Source organism: Propithecus coquereli, unplaced genomic scaffold (assembly GCF_000956105.1).
Source record: "Propithecus coquereli isolate 6110/MARCELLA unplaced genomic scaffold, Pcoq_1.0 Scaffold553, whole genome shotgun sequence".
In the NCBI taxonomy this organism is placed as follows: Eukaryota; Metazoa; Chordata; class Mammalia; order Primates; family Indriidae; genus Propithecus; species Propithecus coquereli.
In genome coordinates this window covers 868,748-888,002 of record NW_012151430.1, presented here as the reverse complement: position 1 = coordinate 888,002, position 19,255 = coordinate 868,748, and the positions used below count along the sequence as shown (strand labels likewise).

At 36.3% G+C, this 19,255-nt stretch overlaps 1 protein-coding gene across 1 annotated transcript in view; it reads right to left on the bottom strand.

Annotated features, from left to right (window-relative positions):
- Positions 1 to 19,255, bottom strand: part of RAPGEF6 (Rap guanine nucleotide exchange factor (GEF) 6) — a 213,525-nt gene that overhangs the window by 92,374 nt on the left and 101,896 nt on the right. Inside the window, exons 9-15 of the mRNA XM_012657631.1 lie at positions 18,344 to 18,480; positions 15,638 to 15,796; positions 14,901 to 15,053; positions 9,032 to 9,196; positions 6,298 to 6,405; positions 4,000 to 4,203; positions 1,300 to 1,408 (exon numbers count right to left, since the gene is read on the bottom strand). Of these exons, the coding sequence (XP_012513085.1) occupies positions 1,300 to 1,408; positions 4,000 to 4,203; positions 6,298 to 6,405; positions 9,032 to 9,196; positions 14,901 to 15,053; positions 15,638 to 15,796; positions 18,344 to 18,480 (1,035 nt within the window). The remainder of the gene's footprint in view (positions 1 to 1,299; positions 1,409 to 3,999; positions 4,204 to 6,297; positions 6,406 to 9,031; positions 9,197 to 14,900; positions 15,054 to 15,637; positions 15,797 to 18,343; positions 18,481 to 19,255) is intronic.

The window sequence follows — 19,255 nt, the reverse complement described above, 5'->3', positions numbered from 1 at the left end:
TGCTCTTATAATTAAAAAAAAAAGATGGTACGCCTCAGTTAAAAGTAAAATAAAGTCGCATTCTAAATGAATGAATGAACAAATTTTTAAATGGGAAAGTCAGTTTCCCAAGTGATTCTGATCATCAGCTAGATTTGGGAAACCACCTTTTGGTGTGCATGAGAATCATCTGGAGAGCTTTTTAAAAATATACATTCTTAGACTTCATCTCTTAAGGATGTGGTTAATATGATTAATAGGATTGAGGTAAACCCAGGAAATGTATTTTTTATGTTGTCAGGAGGTCACATTTTGAAATAGGTTGCTCTGTACTTACCTAATACCTATATGAAAAGAATAAATTGCCAGCAAATTCCTCCTAGTGTCTCCTTTTCCCTAGTCCCTCGCCTGGCTCACTCCGCTTATGGATGAAGTTATGTTACCATATGACCATCCTTTAATGATTACTATCATTTATGGTAATCTTTGCCATTCACACTTGAGAGCTACGAGGTGGAAGTGCCTCCTTCAAAATTTGCAAGGACGCTAACTCATATATTGATCTTTCTCGGGTATTCTAAGACTGCCAGCTTATACAGTCTCCTCATCCGTGGTAGCAGGCCCACCTAAAGGAGGCCATGCTGGTAAATCCCAGCGGACTATGCTGTTTTTAGCCACACTACATCAGGTTTTCCATTACAAATAATGGATATATGAAAACTACATTTAAAAAATAAACCACATATGAATACTCCCTCTAAAAAGAGGCTCAGAAAAATATTTCCTTACATTGATTACGCTTATTCGAAGAAATATCAGATGAGAGCAAAAGTAGCAGATGTACTGCTTATAAGAAGGCTTTGTCTAAGTGGCTGGTTATTTACTTACCTGATCACCACGTTTCAGTCCTGAATCAGCAGCTTTGCTACCAGGTTCTACTCCTTCAACAAAAATACCAAATCCCTTCTCACTGCCTCCACTCAGGCTGAAGTGCAGCGGGGACTCTCGGGAAGCCTTCTGCAGCACGACCTGTCTCCACTTAGCCTTTGCGGCACAGGCAATGTTCAATAACCGGAGATGGCCATTCATTTTCTGCAAAGTAGAGAAGGGTAAAATACATATAAAATATCAAAATAATAATTAAAAACAAACACAACATGAAAAGCCTAGAATACATGACAGTTCAACACCAAAGATAATAAAAATAACAGATTAGACAAAAACATGTTTATATTTTACTATTAATAGCTTTCCTTTCATTATAATGACTTTTTTCTATTCTTAAAAAAAAGCTCAGGCAGTTTTTATAACAAAACTCACCAAAAATGTTGGTCTTTACAGTAAGTGCAAGATGAGTATTATTCCTCAAAATTTCAAGGGCCTTCACAAAAGTAATATTCTCAAAGTTTTGTCCATTTACTTCCATTATCTTCAGAGAAACGTATTTGAAAAACACAAATTAAGACAGAACAGTATTAGTTACTTCAACAACCTTCAAAGTTTAACAGTGAAAAAATAAAATGGAACTTAAATAAAATGTATGTATGTATGTGAACAATGGTTATCTCTATGAGAAGCTGGAATACCATTTTTTTCTCTATGTTATTTTATTTCCCAAATTCTCTACTATACACATTTTTTTTTAAAAGTTCACTCCCTCTGGGATTATATTAAAGGAATTAAACACACAGGATAGTTTATATATGAAGGAAAAATTTTATTTATGTTAAATGAGCTAACAAAAATTATTGCTTGTGTATACATATACTAGTTCCATCAAATATTCTAAATGTAAATTTACTGCGATTCAAAGAGAGGTGATTCATTTAAAAGGGGCACTCTAAATATATTTAGTATCGTTTTCTGCCACTGATTGGGTCAGACAGCTGAACAAGGAGGGCACCTAAGACGGCTTCCACGTAAACACTACTGATCCTCCACAGCAGGGCTTTCCCACTTTGGCTATACCTCAGAATCACAGAATAGCTTATTTTAAAAAATACTGATTCCAAGGAAAAAGAATAAAGAGATAAACATAATAAGCAAAAAATAAGCAGTACAGAGGATAGATCTAAGGGATCGACATAAAGATGCCAAAAAGATAAGAAAAAGAGAGTGAAAAACAAAGTATTAGAAAAATAAAAAAAATTCTACAGGCGTAAAATTCCCAGAATTGAAAAAAAGACTTGCATCTACCTACTAAAATGGTTCATCTAGTACCATCCAAGGATAATAAAAAAAGATTTATATAACATATCCCATGAAGTTTTGGGATTCCATGGCAGAGAATAAAGAATCTATAAACATCACCAAAGGAACCTACAAAAGAAAAATAAAAGTTTGTTTGGACTTCTCTTGAGCAACACTAAGATGACATAATTTTCTTTGACTTCAACGTTCTGAGAGAAAAACTGTTAGAAAAAATTTTATGTCCCACAGAACAAAAGTTATCTTTGGACATACGCAAGGGCATATAAAACTGTAGTACCCACCTGTCCTTTTTGAAAAAGCACCAGAAGAGGAACTAAGGACAGACAACCGTGAAAGGACTCGCAATCACAGGGACAGGTGGCATAGATAAAAGGCAGGCAATCGATTTAATCAGTAAAGTAGTGTAAGTGTCCAAGCAATTGCTTATAAGCTTATGAAACTTAAAGGAAATGTCAAAAGTATTCTCAAAACAGAAAGAACATAATGTTAAAAAATGATAATCTAGCTCTAAAATCTCAGATCATTTCAACAATAATTAGGAAGATTGAGGGAAGAAGAATGATAAATTTCATTCCCAGGAATGAAATCATTAGATTTCACCACTTTTTTTTTCCTGTGAAGAATGAGATTCTTCAACGTGTTTACATTAAAATATTTGAACAATAAACATAACGATTCCAGGATCCTAGCTATCACACATTCCTAATGAGCAGTCTGGGGTAAGGCCCAGAAATCTCTATTTTTAGAAAGCTCCCTCAGGGAAAGAAAGGGTTGTTACTACTTTATATCCTTGGCCTCTACCCATGACGTGCCAGCAGTTATCCCTGAGTCACGATAATCAAAGTATCTCCAGATATGGCTAAATGTCCCCTTCAGGAGGGCAAAAATCACCCACTGGTTGAGAACCACTCTTCTGAAGTATAGAACTTTTATAATGTGAACTGCTCTTATAATTAAAAAAAAAAGATGGTACGCCTCAGTTAAAAGTAAAATAAAGTCGCATTCTAAATGAATGAATGAACAAATTTTTAAATGGGAAAGTCAGTTTCCCAAGTGATTCTGATCATCAGCTAGATTTGGGAAACCACCTTTTGGTGTGCATGAGAATCATCTGGAGAGCTTTTTAAAAATATACATTCTTAGACTTCATCTCTTAAGGATGTGGTTAATATGATTAATAGGATTGAGGTAAACCCAGGAAATGTATTTTTTATGTTGTCAGGAGGTCACATTTTGAAATAGGTTGCTCTGTACTTACCTAATACCTATATGAAAAGAATAAATTGCCAGCAAATTCCTCCTAGTGTCTCCTTTTCCCTAGTCCCTCGCCTGGCTCACTCCGCTTATGGATGAAGTTATGTTACCATATGACCATCCTTTAATGATTACTATCATTTATGGTAATCTTTGCCATTCACACTTGAGAGCTACGAGGTGGAAGTGCCTCCTTCAAAATTTGCAAGGACGCTAACTCATATATTGATCTTTCTCGGGTATTCTAAGACTGCCAGCTTATACAGTCTCCTCATCCGTGGTAGCAGGCCCACCTAAAGGAGGCCATGCTGGTAAATCCCAGCGGACTATGCTGTTTTTAGCCACACTACATCAGGTTTTCCATTACAAATAATGGATATATGAAAACTACATTTAAAAAATAAACCACATATGAATACTCCCTCTAAAAAGAGGCTCAGAAAAATATTTCCTTACATTGATTACGCTTATTCGAAGAAATATCAGATGAGAGCAAAAGTAGCAGATGTACTGCTTATAAGAAGGCTTTGTCTAAGTGGCTGGTTATTTACTTACCTGATCACCACGTTTCAGTCCTGAATCAGCAGCTTTGCTACCAGGTTCTACTCCTTCAACAAAAATACCAAATCCCTTCTCACTGCCTCCACTCAGGCTGAAGTGCAGCGGGGACTCTCGGGAAGCCTTCTGCAGCACGACCTGTCTCCACTTAGCCTTTGCGGCACAGGCAATGTTCAATAACCGGAGATGGCCATTCATTTTCTGCAAAGTAGAGAAGCGTAAAATACATATAAATTTATCTACTCCTGTATGTTCTTAAAAGTCACCTAAAATTATTAAAATTACAGCCATAAATATTAAAGACTACATAACATGTAACCTGGGGTAAATTAAACCAAAGAAGGGGACACTTCCAGCCCAGAGCACTCTCGAAAACAAGATCTCTCGATATGATTTTTAAAGACTTTTAGATAATCACAGGTTAGAAAAGACTTCCAAGTGATATCTCATTTACAAAGGGATGAAAAAAATTACTTCTCATTTCCTACACCTTCTTCACTCTATTCCTATCTTGCTTATCTCCTGGCTGTTATATAAAACAAGAATCTTTTTAAACCTTTATTCAAAACCTCGAACAATCTGAACCACCTTTCTAAAAATTGTCTAATGTTCAAAGACACATTCAAGTTCCTATCTCCTCCACAGAAGACTTACTTTAGCTCTTCCTTGAACTCAGTAATAGTCTAACTTCCAGATTCTAGCACCAGTTTAACATTCAATTATTCTCAAATAGTGTAATATGTGAAAATCTCACGTCCATAACAAAAAGCTAAAGTGTTTTTCAGAGCAGGGGTCGAGTCTTACACTTGTTCTGATCCTACATAACACCTTGGAGTATAAAGTAGAATTCAATAAATACCTGATGACTGACCACAGGAAAAAAAATCCATGACTATAAGGCAGTTTCCACATTCCAGTATTGCTTAAATGTCTACACAGCCAGCCCTGGAAGAGCCAGACGATGGCAGAATGCCTCTGTGGCCCTTAAGCAAGTTTGCCAGTCCCTGTTCATTCTCCCCATTTTGCACAGAGCAGCTGTGCTGCTGAGAAGTCTATGGGAACCAAGGGGTAAGGTAAGGGACCAAATCTACCAATTTTCCCCACTTTATTCAACTCTATTCACTTATACTCTATAAGTAATAACTACAGTTATTCAGCATTTGCTATACATCAGGTTTTGTTTTCAAATTGTTATAATCATTAGCTCATTATAATTCTCATCTCAATCTCAACAAACTAGGGACTACTATCTTTACAAATAACACAACTGAGGCATAAAGGTTAGGCAATTTGTCCAAGTTTACATATCCACCAAGTGGTGCAACCTGGATCTTAATTCAGGCAATCTGACTCCTCAGCTATACTCTTAAGCCACTGTTCTGATTATTTATTTCCTAAAATTTTAAGGTGCTTGGGGCACCTTGAAAAGTTGCAGCTTAAAGTTTTATATTTGACAAGGAGAATAAAATAGATTTATGAATAGCTACTGAGTAAGTTAAGAGGACCTTGAGGCAACTATCTAGGTGCTATATACTGAGAACAGGTGAAACCACATGCAGAAGGGAGAGACCCAGATCTGATATGTAAGACATGCACTGAAGGTCGCACAGTTTCAAACAGCAGGATTGGGAGAGAATTCCAGCATGGCCTGGAGGTAGAACTAGCAAAGAATATAAAATAGTCTGGTCTGGCTATAATCTAGGGTACACAGGACAAAGGCTGAAAAGGTAGATGAGGGACCTGAATACATGGGTGAGGAATGACTTTGGTAGGAAATATGGTTTACTGACAGAGTAATATTCGTCACATATATGGTTTAAAACAGTATTTTGGCCACACAGAATGGACTAGAAGGAAGAGAGATTAGAACTATGATCAGGATGATGAAATAATGAGGTCCTAAACTGGGGAATGAAAAAAGAAATGGCTGAGAAAGAGACCATAAGAAAATGTGTGCATGTCTAAATCAGTGACCTGGGTGACTTCAGCAACTAACTGGACATCTTGGCCAGGGCATTCAAGGTAAAAGAGAGAGGAGGCCCACATGTATGAATTACACCAGAGTTTATGAGCCTGGGTACGTAAGAGATAAGATGTCATTATTCTTAACACAGAAATGGAAGCTTCAGGAGGAAGCATAGTTTTGTTTGGGTGGGGTGACAGAGGATGAGTGAAAGTCAAGACACAGGATAGGATGAAAGATCTTGCTATTTTGAGTTGCTGTTCTTGGTCATGGGAAGCCGGTGGAGGGCATAACCCAGAAACTTGAAGAATATAAATTCTTTTGAGCCTTACTGTATCTTCCAGATTTCTTTCAAATTCTTCTAGAAATCGGGTCATAGCAGGATCACCTTCAAAATCATTAAAATGATTATTTACCCATAATAACACAATCCGTGTTACCTGTGGAAATATGAACGAGGCAGCACATGGTTATGAGAGGCAGTCCTTCTGCAAATGCAGATTCCAAAGGCACATCCCCAGCTGAGGAGGAACTGAGCCTTATGGCTGACCCTCCTGCCCCCCTTCCTGGTACACAAAAGGCTCATTCTAGCAGGAAGACACAGTTCAAGCTTTTGCTTCCTTGGATACACAAGTAACAAGAGCCAGGACTCCGTGCACTCAGGGAAAAGACACAATCCTGTATGCTAAGATGTAAGAAGTACACAGGATATGTATTTCAAATAGCAACTTAAAATGCAAAATTCACATCATAAATGTAGGTAATCACATCAATTAAAAAACTACATCAAACGTGTTTCTGTAGTCAAGAACATATTTAACCAAAACTGTAACAAAAACAAATCTGAAACTTCCTTATACTGTGAATTTTCAAAATGGTGAAATGATGTGTTTACTTTGCTCCATAGATTAACAGAAAAGTTAAAAATTAAAAAATGTACGTTGACTTGAATAATGTGCCTAACAATGCAAACATGAGCCACATTTTTAAAAATTGTGGTAGAACACACATAATCAGTTACCTCAACCACTGTAAACTGCGCAGCTCAGTGACATTTAGCACATTCACAGCGTCGTGCAACCGTCACTGCTGCCTAGCTCCGAATCTTGGAATATTTTCACCACCCCAAGAAAAAAACCTCAAACTCATTAAGCTGTCACTTCCCATTCTGCCCTCTCCAGCCCCTGGCGGCCACCAGTCTCCTTTCTGTCTCTGTGTATTTGCTTATTCTGGATATTTCATATAAATAGAATCATACAATATGTAGCCTTTTGTGACTGGCTTCTTTCACTTAGCATCGAGTTTTCTAGGCTCATCTGCGCTGTGGCATGTGTCCACACTTCATTTCTTCTCGTCACCGAGCAATATTTTATTGTACGGCTGTACCACTTCTTGCTTTTCCACGATGGACATTTGGGTTGTTTCTGTCTTCTGGCTAGTGTCATAGAGCTGCTGTGAATTATTTACGTGTGAGTTCTTGTTTGCACACCAGTTTTGGTTCTTTGGGTAAATACCTAGAAGTAGAACTGCTTGGTCATATGGTAACTCTACGCTTAAGCTTTCTGAAGAACTGCCGAACTGTTTTCCACAGAGGCTGCATCATTTTACATTCCCATCACCAGTGTGGGGGAGTGGATGTCCAGTTTCTCCAAATCCTTGGCAATGTTTGTTGTCTTCTCCTTTTTTTAAAAAAGCCGTCCCAGTGGGTGTGGAGTGGTATCTCACTGTGGTTTTGGTTTCCATTCCCTTATGACTGACGACGTGGGGACTTTCATGTGCTTGTTGGCCATTTATTGTCTTCTTTAGAGAAATGTCTATTCGAGTCCTTTTTATAATTGTGTTCTCTCTGTTGCTGAGTTGTAAGAGTTCTTATACATTCTGGATACTACACCCTGATCAGATACATGATTTGGAAATATATTCTCCTATTCTGTGTGTTGTTTTGTCTTTCTTGATAGTGTTCTTTGATGCAGAAATGGTTTTAATTTTAATGAAGTCCTATTTATCTTTTTTCTTTTGTCACTTATGCTTTGGGTGTCATGTTTGAGAAACCACTGCCAATTCCAAGGTCATGATGATTTATCCCCATCTTTTTTTTTTTTTAAAGAATATTAAAAGCTCTTATATTTAGGTCTTTGATCTATTTTGAGTAAATTTTTATATACAGTATAAGGCAAGGGTATAATTTCATTGTTTTACATATAGATATCTACTTACTCCTAAATCCTATTTTTACTATTTAAGCATGTCTTTATTTTCTCAGCAACCAAAGTAAATATATTACATTCTAAAAAGTGGGGGAGGAGGGCAAGCCTATTAGTTGTGGATACTTTAGTCTTCTAAATAACAGAATTCCACAGTCTACCTGTATCCAATTTATTTCCTTTAAAATATAATTCAGAAAGACACACCAGACAATTACGGCGCTATTTTTTATTTTCTTAAAACAACTTACTTCTTACCAACTTACTAAGATATTATTAGTCTTTCCCTTAAATGTAAAAACATACCTTGTGAAATAAGGTAACATAATTTTAAACAGCAAACAATGTTCAATGCAAGAAAATACTCACAGGTAGATTTAAATACCTCACAGGAGAGATAAACTAAGGTTTGACAAATTGTTTTCAAATGATTATGAAGTCTGTAACTAAGGAAAATCAAGATATTCCTATTTTGAAGCTTAAAAACAAGCCCTCTTGAAAAAAATTTATTTGGTCAATATTCTTTCTAAACTATTAATCAGCCTTTAAATGTTTTCATGATCCTCAGAAACAACCAAATATTTTTTAAGATTCTAAAATACTCTCATGTAGCTATCATGCCTACTGAATTTACAGCTCCAACACAGTTTTATTTTGGTTTTTGCCTTTTAAGGCTCATGTTCATTCTTAACATGCTATTGTGTCATAAAAGTAAGCAGAGTTGTGTCTACACTGACTCATTAATTTTTTAGGTGAACTGAATCTTGTTATAAAATAAACATTTAATCCATCAACTGCAAAAGATTTCAGGAATACAATTTAAAGGTTAAAATCACTTTCATGCTCTGTTTATAAAACCAACCTTATCCCTTAAGCTGTCAATCTTAAACCACTCCAATAGTTTGATCCCAACATCCAAAGGACTTTGAAGAAATGTCCTATAAGTTAATAGGAAATCTTCTATGTAAGTTGGATCCACAATGGAATGTTCTTCTATTAAATGCATGATGAGACGCTCAGGTGTTGCCTAAAAATCCAAGGATAGAAAGGGAAAATAAACCAATAGCTCAGAAACCAAAGAACTACTGCTTATCATCCCCCTCTGTCGATACTCCATCAGACAAGTCCTCAAAGTAGAGATTCACCTTTGAATCCTTATCATTGTGAGAAGGTAGTCTCTTCAGGCTGTAATCCACTAGCACCCAGAGGTATAGAGACAGGAAAAGCAGAGAAATAAATACCCAACAGCATTTATTCAGCTAAAGCTATTTTTATTGGCATTTCATTATAGCAAGGCCTTCAAACATGGATTTACCCTTGGAGTGGGCCATTACTGCCACTTCTGCTACAACAGAGACATGTAATTACGGTCAAGACAACAGAAAGAAGAAGTGAGAGTTAAACTTTTTTTTTTTTTTTTTTTAAAGTAAAGCTTTCCTCCAAATTTGATTAAACTTGAAAATCTCTTCTGCTCTGATTGTAGGAACAACACACCAGTTAGTTCAAGATAGCCCTGTTTTACTGTTACTTCCTGGAATAGATGTTTCCTCTTCCCTAGTTTCTCCACACTATTTCACCCTCTTGAGAGGAACCAGAAGCTTGACTGATAATTTTTACATTAATTCAAAGTTTTAAATGCTTGCCTGTATCCAAATTTATTAAATAATGTAAATAAACATTTCCCTACTGCTACTCTTAGAGCTTCCGAACAAATGTTAAATTTATTACCCTTTGTAGCTTTTTCAAAAGTGGTTACAAAGAACAAATACAGAAATCAAATGGTGAGCCTGATATAAAAACCAACTGCGATCCATAACTCCAAACTTCAAGTTGTTGCATTCATCCTAACAATTTCATTGTTCAGGATAACTGTATGATACACATATGTTAATACTGATATTGTTTTTATCTAAGAATTTATTTTTTTTATTTTTATTTTTGGAGACAGAGTTTTGCCCTGTAACCCTGGGTTAGAGTGCAGTGGCATCACGGTAGCTCACTGCAACCTCAAACGCCTGGGCTTCAGTGATCCTCTTGCCTCAGCCTCTCAAACGGCTGGGACTACAGACACCTGTCATGACACTCGGCTAAATTTTCTAATTTTAGTAGAGATGGGGGTCTCACTCTTGCTCAGGTTGGTCTCAAACTCCTGAGCTCAAGGAATCCTCCCACCTTAGCTTCCCAAAGTGCTAGGATTACAGGCGTGAGCCCTGACACCTAGCTAAGAATTTATTTTTAAAACAAGACACCCACTGCTAACAAGATACATAAATCATTTCTCTAGAAGGAAATCAGGAATAAAGTTCTTCACATAACCTGCTTAAGAGACAAGGAAACCATAGGTCATTCTTATTTTCCTACACTCTAAGCCTAAGAGTACCCAAATGGAGTTTATTATTCAAGCCAATACTGGTTTAGGGTCACTTAACTCTGGTTCTTAGATCATGTATAGCTACGTCAGGGGTGGGAACTGATCAACATGTTAAAGAGAGGTCATTCTGATTGGCTGAATCACTGAGGTAAGGTCCCTACAGAGAGTAGGCCATACATTGAAAATTTTATTTAAAGGTGAGCCCCATAAACATGCAGAGGCATATCACCAATGTGCTGACTAGCATCCAAAAAGGTGGGATGCTAAGAGACAGCGTACACAGAGGTGGCAGGCAAAAGACAGGGCTGGGGCGCTTACTCTGGCATGATAAAGACGGGACACAATGAACAAATAAGTAAACATACAGACAGCATAACAAGAGCCACTGTTGGCGAAGGTATTTACAAAGGTAGTTACGAAGGTATTTCCGTAGAAAGGAAAAGGCTAGAGAAAACCCTGTGGTACAGCGCTGGAATTAAAAGTGTTGGTATATTGTGGGTGGGAGGTGAAAAAAAAAAAGTGTTGGTATAAACTCATGGTTGTTTAATATATAAAGTTATAGATGTGTATGTACTTATTTATAAATATGTGTGTGTGTATATACACATTAGGTTATTAACACACTGACTGCCACACCAGAAAAAATTTTTTTTTTCCTTGGGGCCACGGTGTTTTATTACGAAAATAGAATAAAAACTTTGAAAACAAAACGACCCTTACTAATTCAATGAAAAATTTGTTATTTTTACTGTTTTCTGTGCGAGAGTTACATGCAACTTGAAAAATAGTTCTTGTGGCTCCCAAGGTAAAGAGACATGTGACTTACATAGGCTTCAGGAGGCCCTGGGCTCAAAACTAGTGTGAGTTAAATACAACTCACCTGGCAGTTAATGTGTTAAGTATGAAATGTCCGATTTCCTTAAGTACTAAGTTTGACAGTTGATATCTCTGACATTTCACTTTGACCCTTGTTTTACTTTTATTGTGAAGGTAAATACTCAGTCATTCAAAAGTACATTTGGGCTTGTGATTACCTTTCAAATTATTTTTAGAGCAATTTTTGTTAACACCATGGATAAGTCAAAAATTTGTGTTATTTTTGATTGTGAGTTCCGTCATGGAATCAATGTAGAGCAGACAGCTTGAAATATCAACCAAGTGTTTGGGAAGAATGTGGCTAATGAACACACAGTATGTTGATGGTTTGAGAAGTTCCATTCTGGTGATTTTAATCTTGAAAATGAGACACACAGGCAACCTGAGACCAAGGTGGATAATGAGCTGAAAGCTGTAGTGGAAGCGAATCCATCTCTATCTACGCGTGAATTAGCAGCAAGGTTTGACATTACTATTTCGACAATATTGGACCATTTGAAATAAATGGGCGCATGTAAAGAAGCTGGATAGATGGGTTCCACATGAATTAAAGAGCGTCAGAAGAGAAATCATTTCGAAGCTTGCCTTTCTTTGCTGTTATTACATAAAGGCAAACCATTTCTACACCATGTTGGTACACGTGATGAAAAATGGATTCTTTTTGACAATCGCGTTTGGCACAATCGTTGGTTAAAGAGGAAGTGCCGAAACACAGTCCAAAACCAAATATTCAACAAAAAAAGCTAATGGTGTCTGTTTGGTGGTTCAGCACTGGTATTATCCACTACAGCTTCATGAAACCTGGTCAACTGATTACGGCGAATGTCTACTGCAACCAGCTGGATGAAATGATGAGGATGCTTGCGATTAAGCAGCTGAGATTGGTCAACAGAGACAGGCCAATCCTCTTTTAAGACAATGCTAGACCGCGTGTCTGTTCAAACTACAGGAGCTAGACTTGGAAACTCTCTGTCATCCACCATATTCACCAGACCTCGCACCAACTGACAACCACTTCCTTCAGGCTTTGGGCCATTTCTTACAAGGAAAAATATTCACTTCTCAACAAGCTGTGAAAAACACCTTTTGCAATTTCATTGCCACTTGCTCTCCAGGCTTTTTCGCTGCTGGCATAAACAAGCTACCATTAAGATGGCAAAACTGTGTCAATAGTTCAGGTGCATATTTTGATTAACTGTACTGCTTCTTGTTTGAGATATAGTAAACCACACTTTTGATTAGAAATTGGGCATTTCATATTTAATGACCATATATGTATCTATTTCCTAGATCTGTCTGATGAGGAGCTGTAAAAGCAATGAGACATCAGCAGCAATGAACTAAGTGCACAGATCTTGGTTTATAAATGCTATCTTCCAATAGATCCAGGGCTCTCTGGATAAATGGCTGATTCCAGAGCTGGAGCAGGGAAAGTTCAAAATGAGCCTTATTATTTCCCATATTATAAAGAAGTGCTCCAGGAATGAAGGGGACATGTATACAAAATATAGGAGTGAGTTTTAAGATGGACCCACTGGCTAAATCGGGGACAATTTGAGCTTAAGAATAATACTAATGGTAAGGGAATACAATGTTAGCTTATACCAACATAAATAAATTAATAGAGAAGGCTCATTCTTAAAGTGGCAGTTAGTAAATGTAGGAGAAATTAAGGAAACAGGATATCACCATTTGAGGTAAGAGTAGTCAATGGAAGTAAAGACTGGTGGATAGAAGTTTTTACCTGGTGGATATCCTAAAGGTTTGTGGATAGCATATTGATACTAACTCAGAACATCTCTCCACCAAATACTTAACAATTACAAAGGGTAAGACTTTACAGTGAAGAAATGCGGCAGACGGACACCAACATGACCAGGTCATCAAAGTTAACTTCACCACTGGTGGGACAACAGGTTGACATCACATCCCCCTGATGGGATGCACTGAGAAGAGCACAACACCATTTCTATGGAATTCCTCCTAGGAAGGCAGGACTTGAACCTGGTCAGGAGAAAACACTGGAGGGATGCAGGTGGAAGGTGATACTACAGAATACAAGATCTGTATCTTTTAACACTGCTGAGGATACGAACAACAGGGAAGGACTGAGGAAGTGGTTTAGGCAGAAATGACATGACAACTAGATGCAGCTACGTTCCTATATAAGATTCTGGACCAGAAATGAAAAAAGACCTTGCTGGGACAGTTGGTAAAAATCTAAATAGGGTCTTTGGGCTGAATGGTTTTATTTAACAATGTTGACTTCCTAACTTGAAGGATTCTGTGGTGTTCATGTAAGAGAGTATCTGTGCTTTGAGGAAATACACAATGGAGTACTTAGGAGTGACGAGGTATCATCTCTGCAGATTGCTCTCAAATGCTTCAGAAAATGGTAACAGAACAAGTGCAATGAAATGTTAACAGTTGGGGAATCTGAGTCAGGGAGCTCTCTGTACTGTTCTTGCAACTTTTCTGTAAGTTTGAAATTATTGAGAAATAAATTACTAAAAAAATGAGACCCCGCCCCCCAAAAATGAGTTAAAATGAAAAAGTATATGCATTAGCCTATGGCAGTCCACTTACATGTTTACCTTTTCTATAAACAAAGCTTACACTCACCTGTTCAGGAAAAGAAAGAGACAGCTCTGAGGAACAGCCTTACTTCCAAGGAAGAACGAACGTAACATCAGACCTCAAATTATCTAACTTATCTCCTTCACACTATTAAATAAATTGTTGCGTTAGCAATTAATAAAGACACACTTATTTTGCAAGCAAGACTAGCTTGAAAAGAGAAACAGTTACGCATTTATTTCCTCTCTTTCAACTATAATTGTTCTAGTTCACATCCAGAGGTCTTTAAAGAGACAAGGAGGGGGGAAGGCCAGGAGTAGGGGAGGACAAGACATAGACAAGGGAAAACAACAGTATGAGGATTAACACTCAGACTCTACAATCATGCTATGGCTTTTGATTTACCTCATTTAGCCGGAATACAGCCTTGTTGTATTACCTCCATTGTCAGATAAGAAAAGCGAGATTTGGAAAAGCAGATGCTTTTTTCAACAGCACAGAGATTCAAGCAAGCACTGTGCATCTTCACCTAGAATTCCCTATGCCTTTATGGTTGGTCCTTGAACTTTCTGTATTGTTTACAAATATTGCTGTCTTTGATGAAATCAACTTACATAATTAGTGGATTATAAAATATCTGAGAGGGAAAACTTTGAACAGTGTATTCCAACATAATATGCTACCCATACCCAATCCCATTAAATGGCAGTAAGTCATCGTTCATCATTAAAATGTATAAAAACCAATCAGCTCAGAAAAAGACGAAAGAGCCAACACATTTGATTAGATTTCAATATGTTAGTGAATTATCCTGCACTACTCAAAAAGTGGTTCAAAAAGTGGTTTTTAAAAACAAGATGAAAGCTTTATTCTATTAGTGACTAGAATAATACATGAAAACACCCACCTTGATCACAATATGTCCTTTCCTGGTTCCACTCCGGTCCAGTTCACGGTGCTCATGCACCATAACAATTTCTCCCTCTTCCTCAACTTTATGGGTATTTTTTTCCACATGATTTAAAATTCTCCAATAATCCTGCTGGGCTATGCAGACAAACTGCCCAAGAACAACATGGGGACAATTAATGAACCTGCAGTACATAAATATATTACTGGGCACCAAGGCAGAGCACAAAGGTAAGAAACCAAGTGCCATCAGCTATTTTTCATTCAATTCCTTTAACCCTTAACAAAAATCGCAGTGAAACAACTGAGGCACAAAGAGAGACCCAAAGAAGTCTAATCTGTTTGAATTTTCCTCTTTAAAAGGAGAAGTGGATGTCTACTTCTCTCAAAACAGACCCTATGCAAGAAACCATAAAGCAGGAGTAAATTAGAAACAAACAACTCAGAAGTTCCTATTTCTTTATTTTTTTAAAAAAGACTGAGCTGGCTAATGCCAGATAGAAATTTAACAAACCAGCATTTATTTGGTATGTATTCTCTTTCGAAAATTTACAGCTTGCTCAATTCCACAAATATCTGAGGCAGATATAAAATCTAGTTTCCTCTATTAACTGTGAGCTATTTGAAACTCCTAATTCTTAAATCAAGCTATTTTATTTTGAGGAAGAAAAAACATGCTTGGCTATTTTAAATCAAAAAACAAGCAAGAGTACTTGACCAAAGAGATAAGCTTACCTGACAATCATCTACTTTAGTCCTGACAATTCCATGCATGTATTGCTTATCCAGAGTGGGAGTAATTCCAAAACTATTTCCCATAAACAGATTTTCAACTTTTCCATCTGGATGACTGATTTCTACAGTGCCATTTAAAATAACATACCATGAGTCGAGCTATAGAGAAAAACAAAGTTTTTAAGACTCTTTTTAAAAAGATAGTTATATGTTAACGTTGAAAAACAATCAATATACATAATCTGTACAATTTTAAAAAGAAAAAGAAGGATTTGGTTATATTACATAATACTCTGTTAGTAATACCCTATGCCTTGTCTATGCAAACCACTAAAGTTTATCTTACTTTCTTCTTTTAGTCACCAAACAAGGGCTTTCATAATTGATCAAATTCTCTGAGGCAAAATAGTGTAAAGTTTAAGAACACAAACTCTTGGAATCTTAATCCAGACCATGCCAGCAAGTAGCTGAGTGAGTTCGGGCAAGTTATTTAACCTTCTTGGGCCTCAGTTTTCCTACTGCTGAAATGGCCATTAATAACAGTATCTATCACAGAACTATGTTAATTAAATGAGTTAATATATAGTAAGGGCTTAAAACAGTGCCTGGCACATGGCAAGCATTCAAAAAAAAAAAAAAAATAGACAGCTAGTGATTAATTCAGAAAGACCAGTAAAAGCCTGAATTTTGAGGGATATCTAACAAAATGAAATATTCAAATTTCTCTTAAGAAAAAACTGCATTTATACGTTAGTATTTAATGCTCCAAGAAGATATATTTTAAAAGTCTATTGGGTATCAATGAAAGACCACTTATTCTCCTGTAATATCCAACTCCTCTTATAAGCCTAAACTTTTAACCGTTTTAATGTGATTTAAGGGAAATCTAGATTGTCAGTTCTGAAGGGTAATCAGTGGCAATAAGAAATACTTTTTTCTGGCCAGGCACGGTGGCTCACGCCTGTAATCCTAGCTCTCTGGGATGCCGAGGCAGGCGGATTGTTTGAGCTCAGGAGTTCGAAACCAGCCTGAGCAAAAGCGAGACCCCGTCTCTACTAAAATTAGAAAGAAATTAATTGGACAACTAAAATATATAGAAAAAATTAGCCGGGCATGGTGGCGAGTGCCTGTAGTCCCAGTTACTCGGGAGGCTGAGGCAGGAGGATCACTTGAGCCCAGGAGTTTGAGGTTGCTGTGAGCTAGGCTGACACCACGGCACTCTAGCCCAGGCAACACAGTGAGACTCTGTCTCAAAAAAAAAAAAAAGAAATACTTTTTTCAAAAGTGTACTTTTCTTGACTATTTTAAACATAAAATATACTCACTGTACAACTTATGTGTTATATAAGCTACTTGAGGACAGGCACTGTGTCTGGTTTTTTTCACCACTGTGTCTCTGTGTCTAGAATAGCATCTGGTACAAAGTAGACACACAACAAATTTTTCCTGATAGAACTGTGGAAAATTAAAGGAATGCAAAAAACTTGTGGAAAAGTTACTCAAAATCCTACTGCTTGCACACAGTTCTTTAAAGTTTCATTTATTTCTCTCCTATGTATATTATTTTATATTGTTGAAATATTGAGACTATCCTGCTTTAAAAAAATACTATGTTCACTTGTTCATCAAATTTTGGAGGGGAGCATATTCTATTTGCCAGATGTTTTCTAGGATGTGGGGAGAAAATATGTAAACAGAGTCAGAGAAAAGGTCCCTGCCCTCAAAGAACTTCTATCAAATAATTTAAAAATAATTAGAGTACCTCTATAATTATATCCTGTAGCTATATAACAATCCAGCTAAACATTGCTTATTATTGGATTATATTTTGGTCATGATGAATTTTTACTTATATTTTATGAATATAAATATATAATTATGTGATATAATTATAAATATATAAATTATATAATTTATATTATAAACATACTGCAATGAACATCTTTTGAAATAGTGCAGAATTGTACATATGTCCTCAGGATAGATGCTCATAAGTGGAGTAACGGGAGGCTGTGAATACTCTGAGGCCCATGTTAAGAATTTCTAAATGACTTTTCAGCATTGCTGTACCAACTTATATTCCTACTAGCAGTATGTAACAATGTTCATTTACTGACATCTCAGCATTAACCTTTACATACTTGATAAGAAAAATAGTGAAGCATTTCTTCACAGCAGTAATACTTTCCAATCCCTCAGCATCCTTTGTTTTCCCATCCACAAGTTGCCAATTTTTGAACACAGAATTGTCACATAAATGCCTCAACTGGCAGCAGTCCACTAGGAGGCATTGGTATCAATACATTTTCCTCATTATTTTTTTAAAAAAATGTATAACAGAAATTAGGAGAGTAAATATTTGACAAACATTTAAATAATAATAAAAGTATATATATAGAAAATAATAATTAAGACTCTTTTAAAAAGTCTTAGAAACTATTTTGAGAAGTAAAAACAAATTTGGTTCAGTGAATATTATTTATTAAGCACCTATTCTGCACAAAGTCCATTGCTAGTAAATCAAATATTAAGACAAAATAAAGCAAAACAAAAAACTTATCTCTTTGGAAATTATAAAAACTCAGCATTCATTTAAAAAATTGTAGAAGTTAAAAAATAAGGATTTATACAAGTTTACGGAAATTAAATTATTCTAAAAATTAGTAGCCATACTAAATAATGTATATCATTTATTTGCCAACATACCTCTTGCCCATCTTCAAGAATAATAGCTCCAGCCTGCTCTACCACTTCAAAAATCATCACTGAGCAGAGTTCTCTCCTTACAGACATGGTCATGTTTGCAAAAGCAGGGAGCTGGTGCATAAACTCCAGAAGTTGTTCTATAAGAAAACAGAAATTTTAGTATAAAGACCATCAAGGATTATACCTCAAAAATATAACAAAATCTAGAATTCAGTAGCTGATTTCCTAATCAACTTAAAAATTTATCCTGCTAAAGGAGAGAAACCATGACTATTGATTTAAAAAAATCATTTGGTTTATACATATATTTAGATTCACATATACATATGGGCATACTGGAAGACACCAGAATTCACAACCACCAGAGAAAACCAGGAAACTACACAGATTCAGATGAGGCTGGAGAGTGTGTCTCACTTTCCTAGCCTGAGGTGCTACACCATGGTGGTTAAGTTTAGTGATGCCCTTTGAATTAGTGAAAAAGCCTTCTGTCTAGTTCTTATCAGTCTGGAGAGCTTTTTTATTGCTATTAATAAATGTCAGTAATTAATTAAATTTGAGATAACAAATGTGAATTCTAGTGCAAGATTTGTCACAGCAACTAGGTAACTCTCTTTAATTTAACCAACAAATGTTTATTGGTTCCTTAGTCCAATCCCTGGTACAGATACATGTGTAATAAACATAAGGGAGAAACACAAGCAGTCAGCTAAGAGATTAAACAAAAATGACTATAAGGTGCTATATACCCAAGAAAACTGGAGTTAATTATATTTCAATGTTTAAAAAATTTTCTGAAAATCTGTATAGTATACAGTTCTTTATCATTAAAAATGCACTTTCATTGGCCAGGCGCAGTGGCTCACGCCTGTAATCCTAGCACTCTGGGAGGCCGAGGCGGGCGGATTGTTT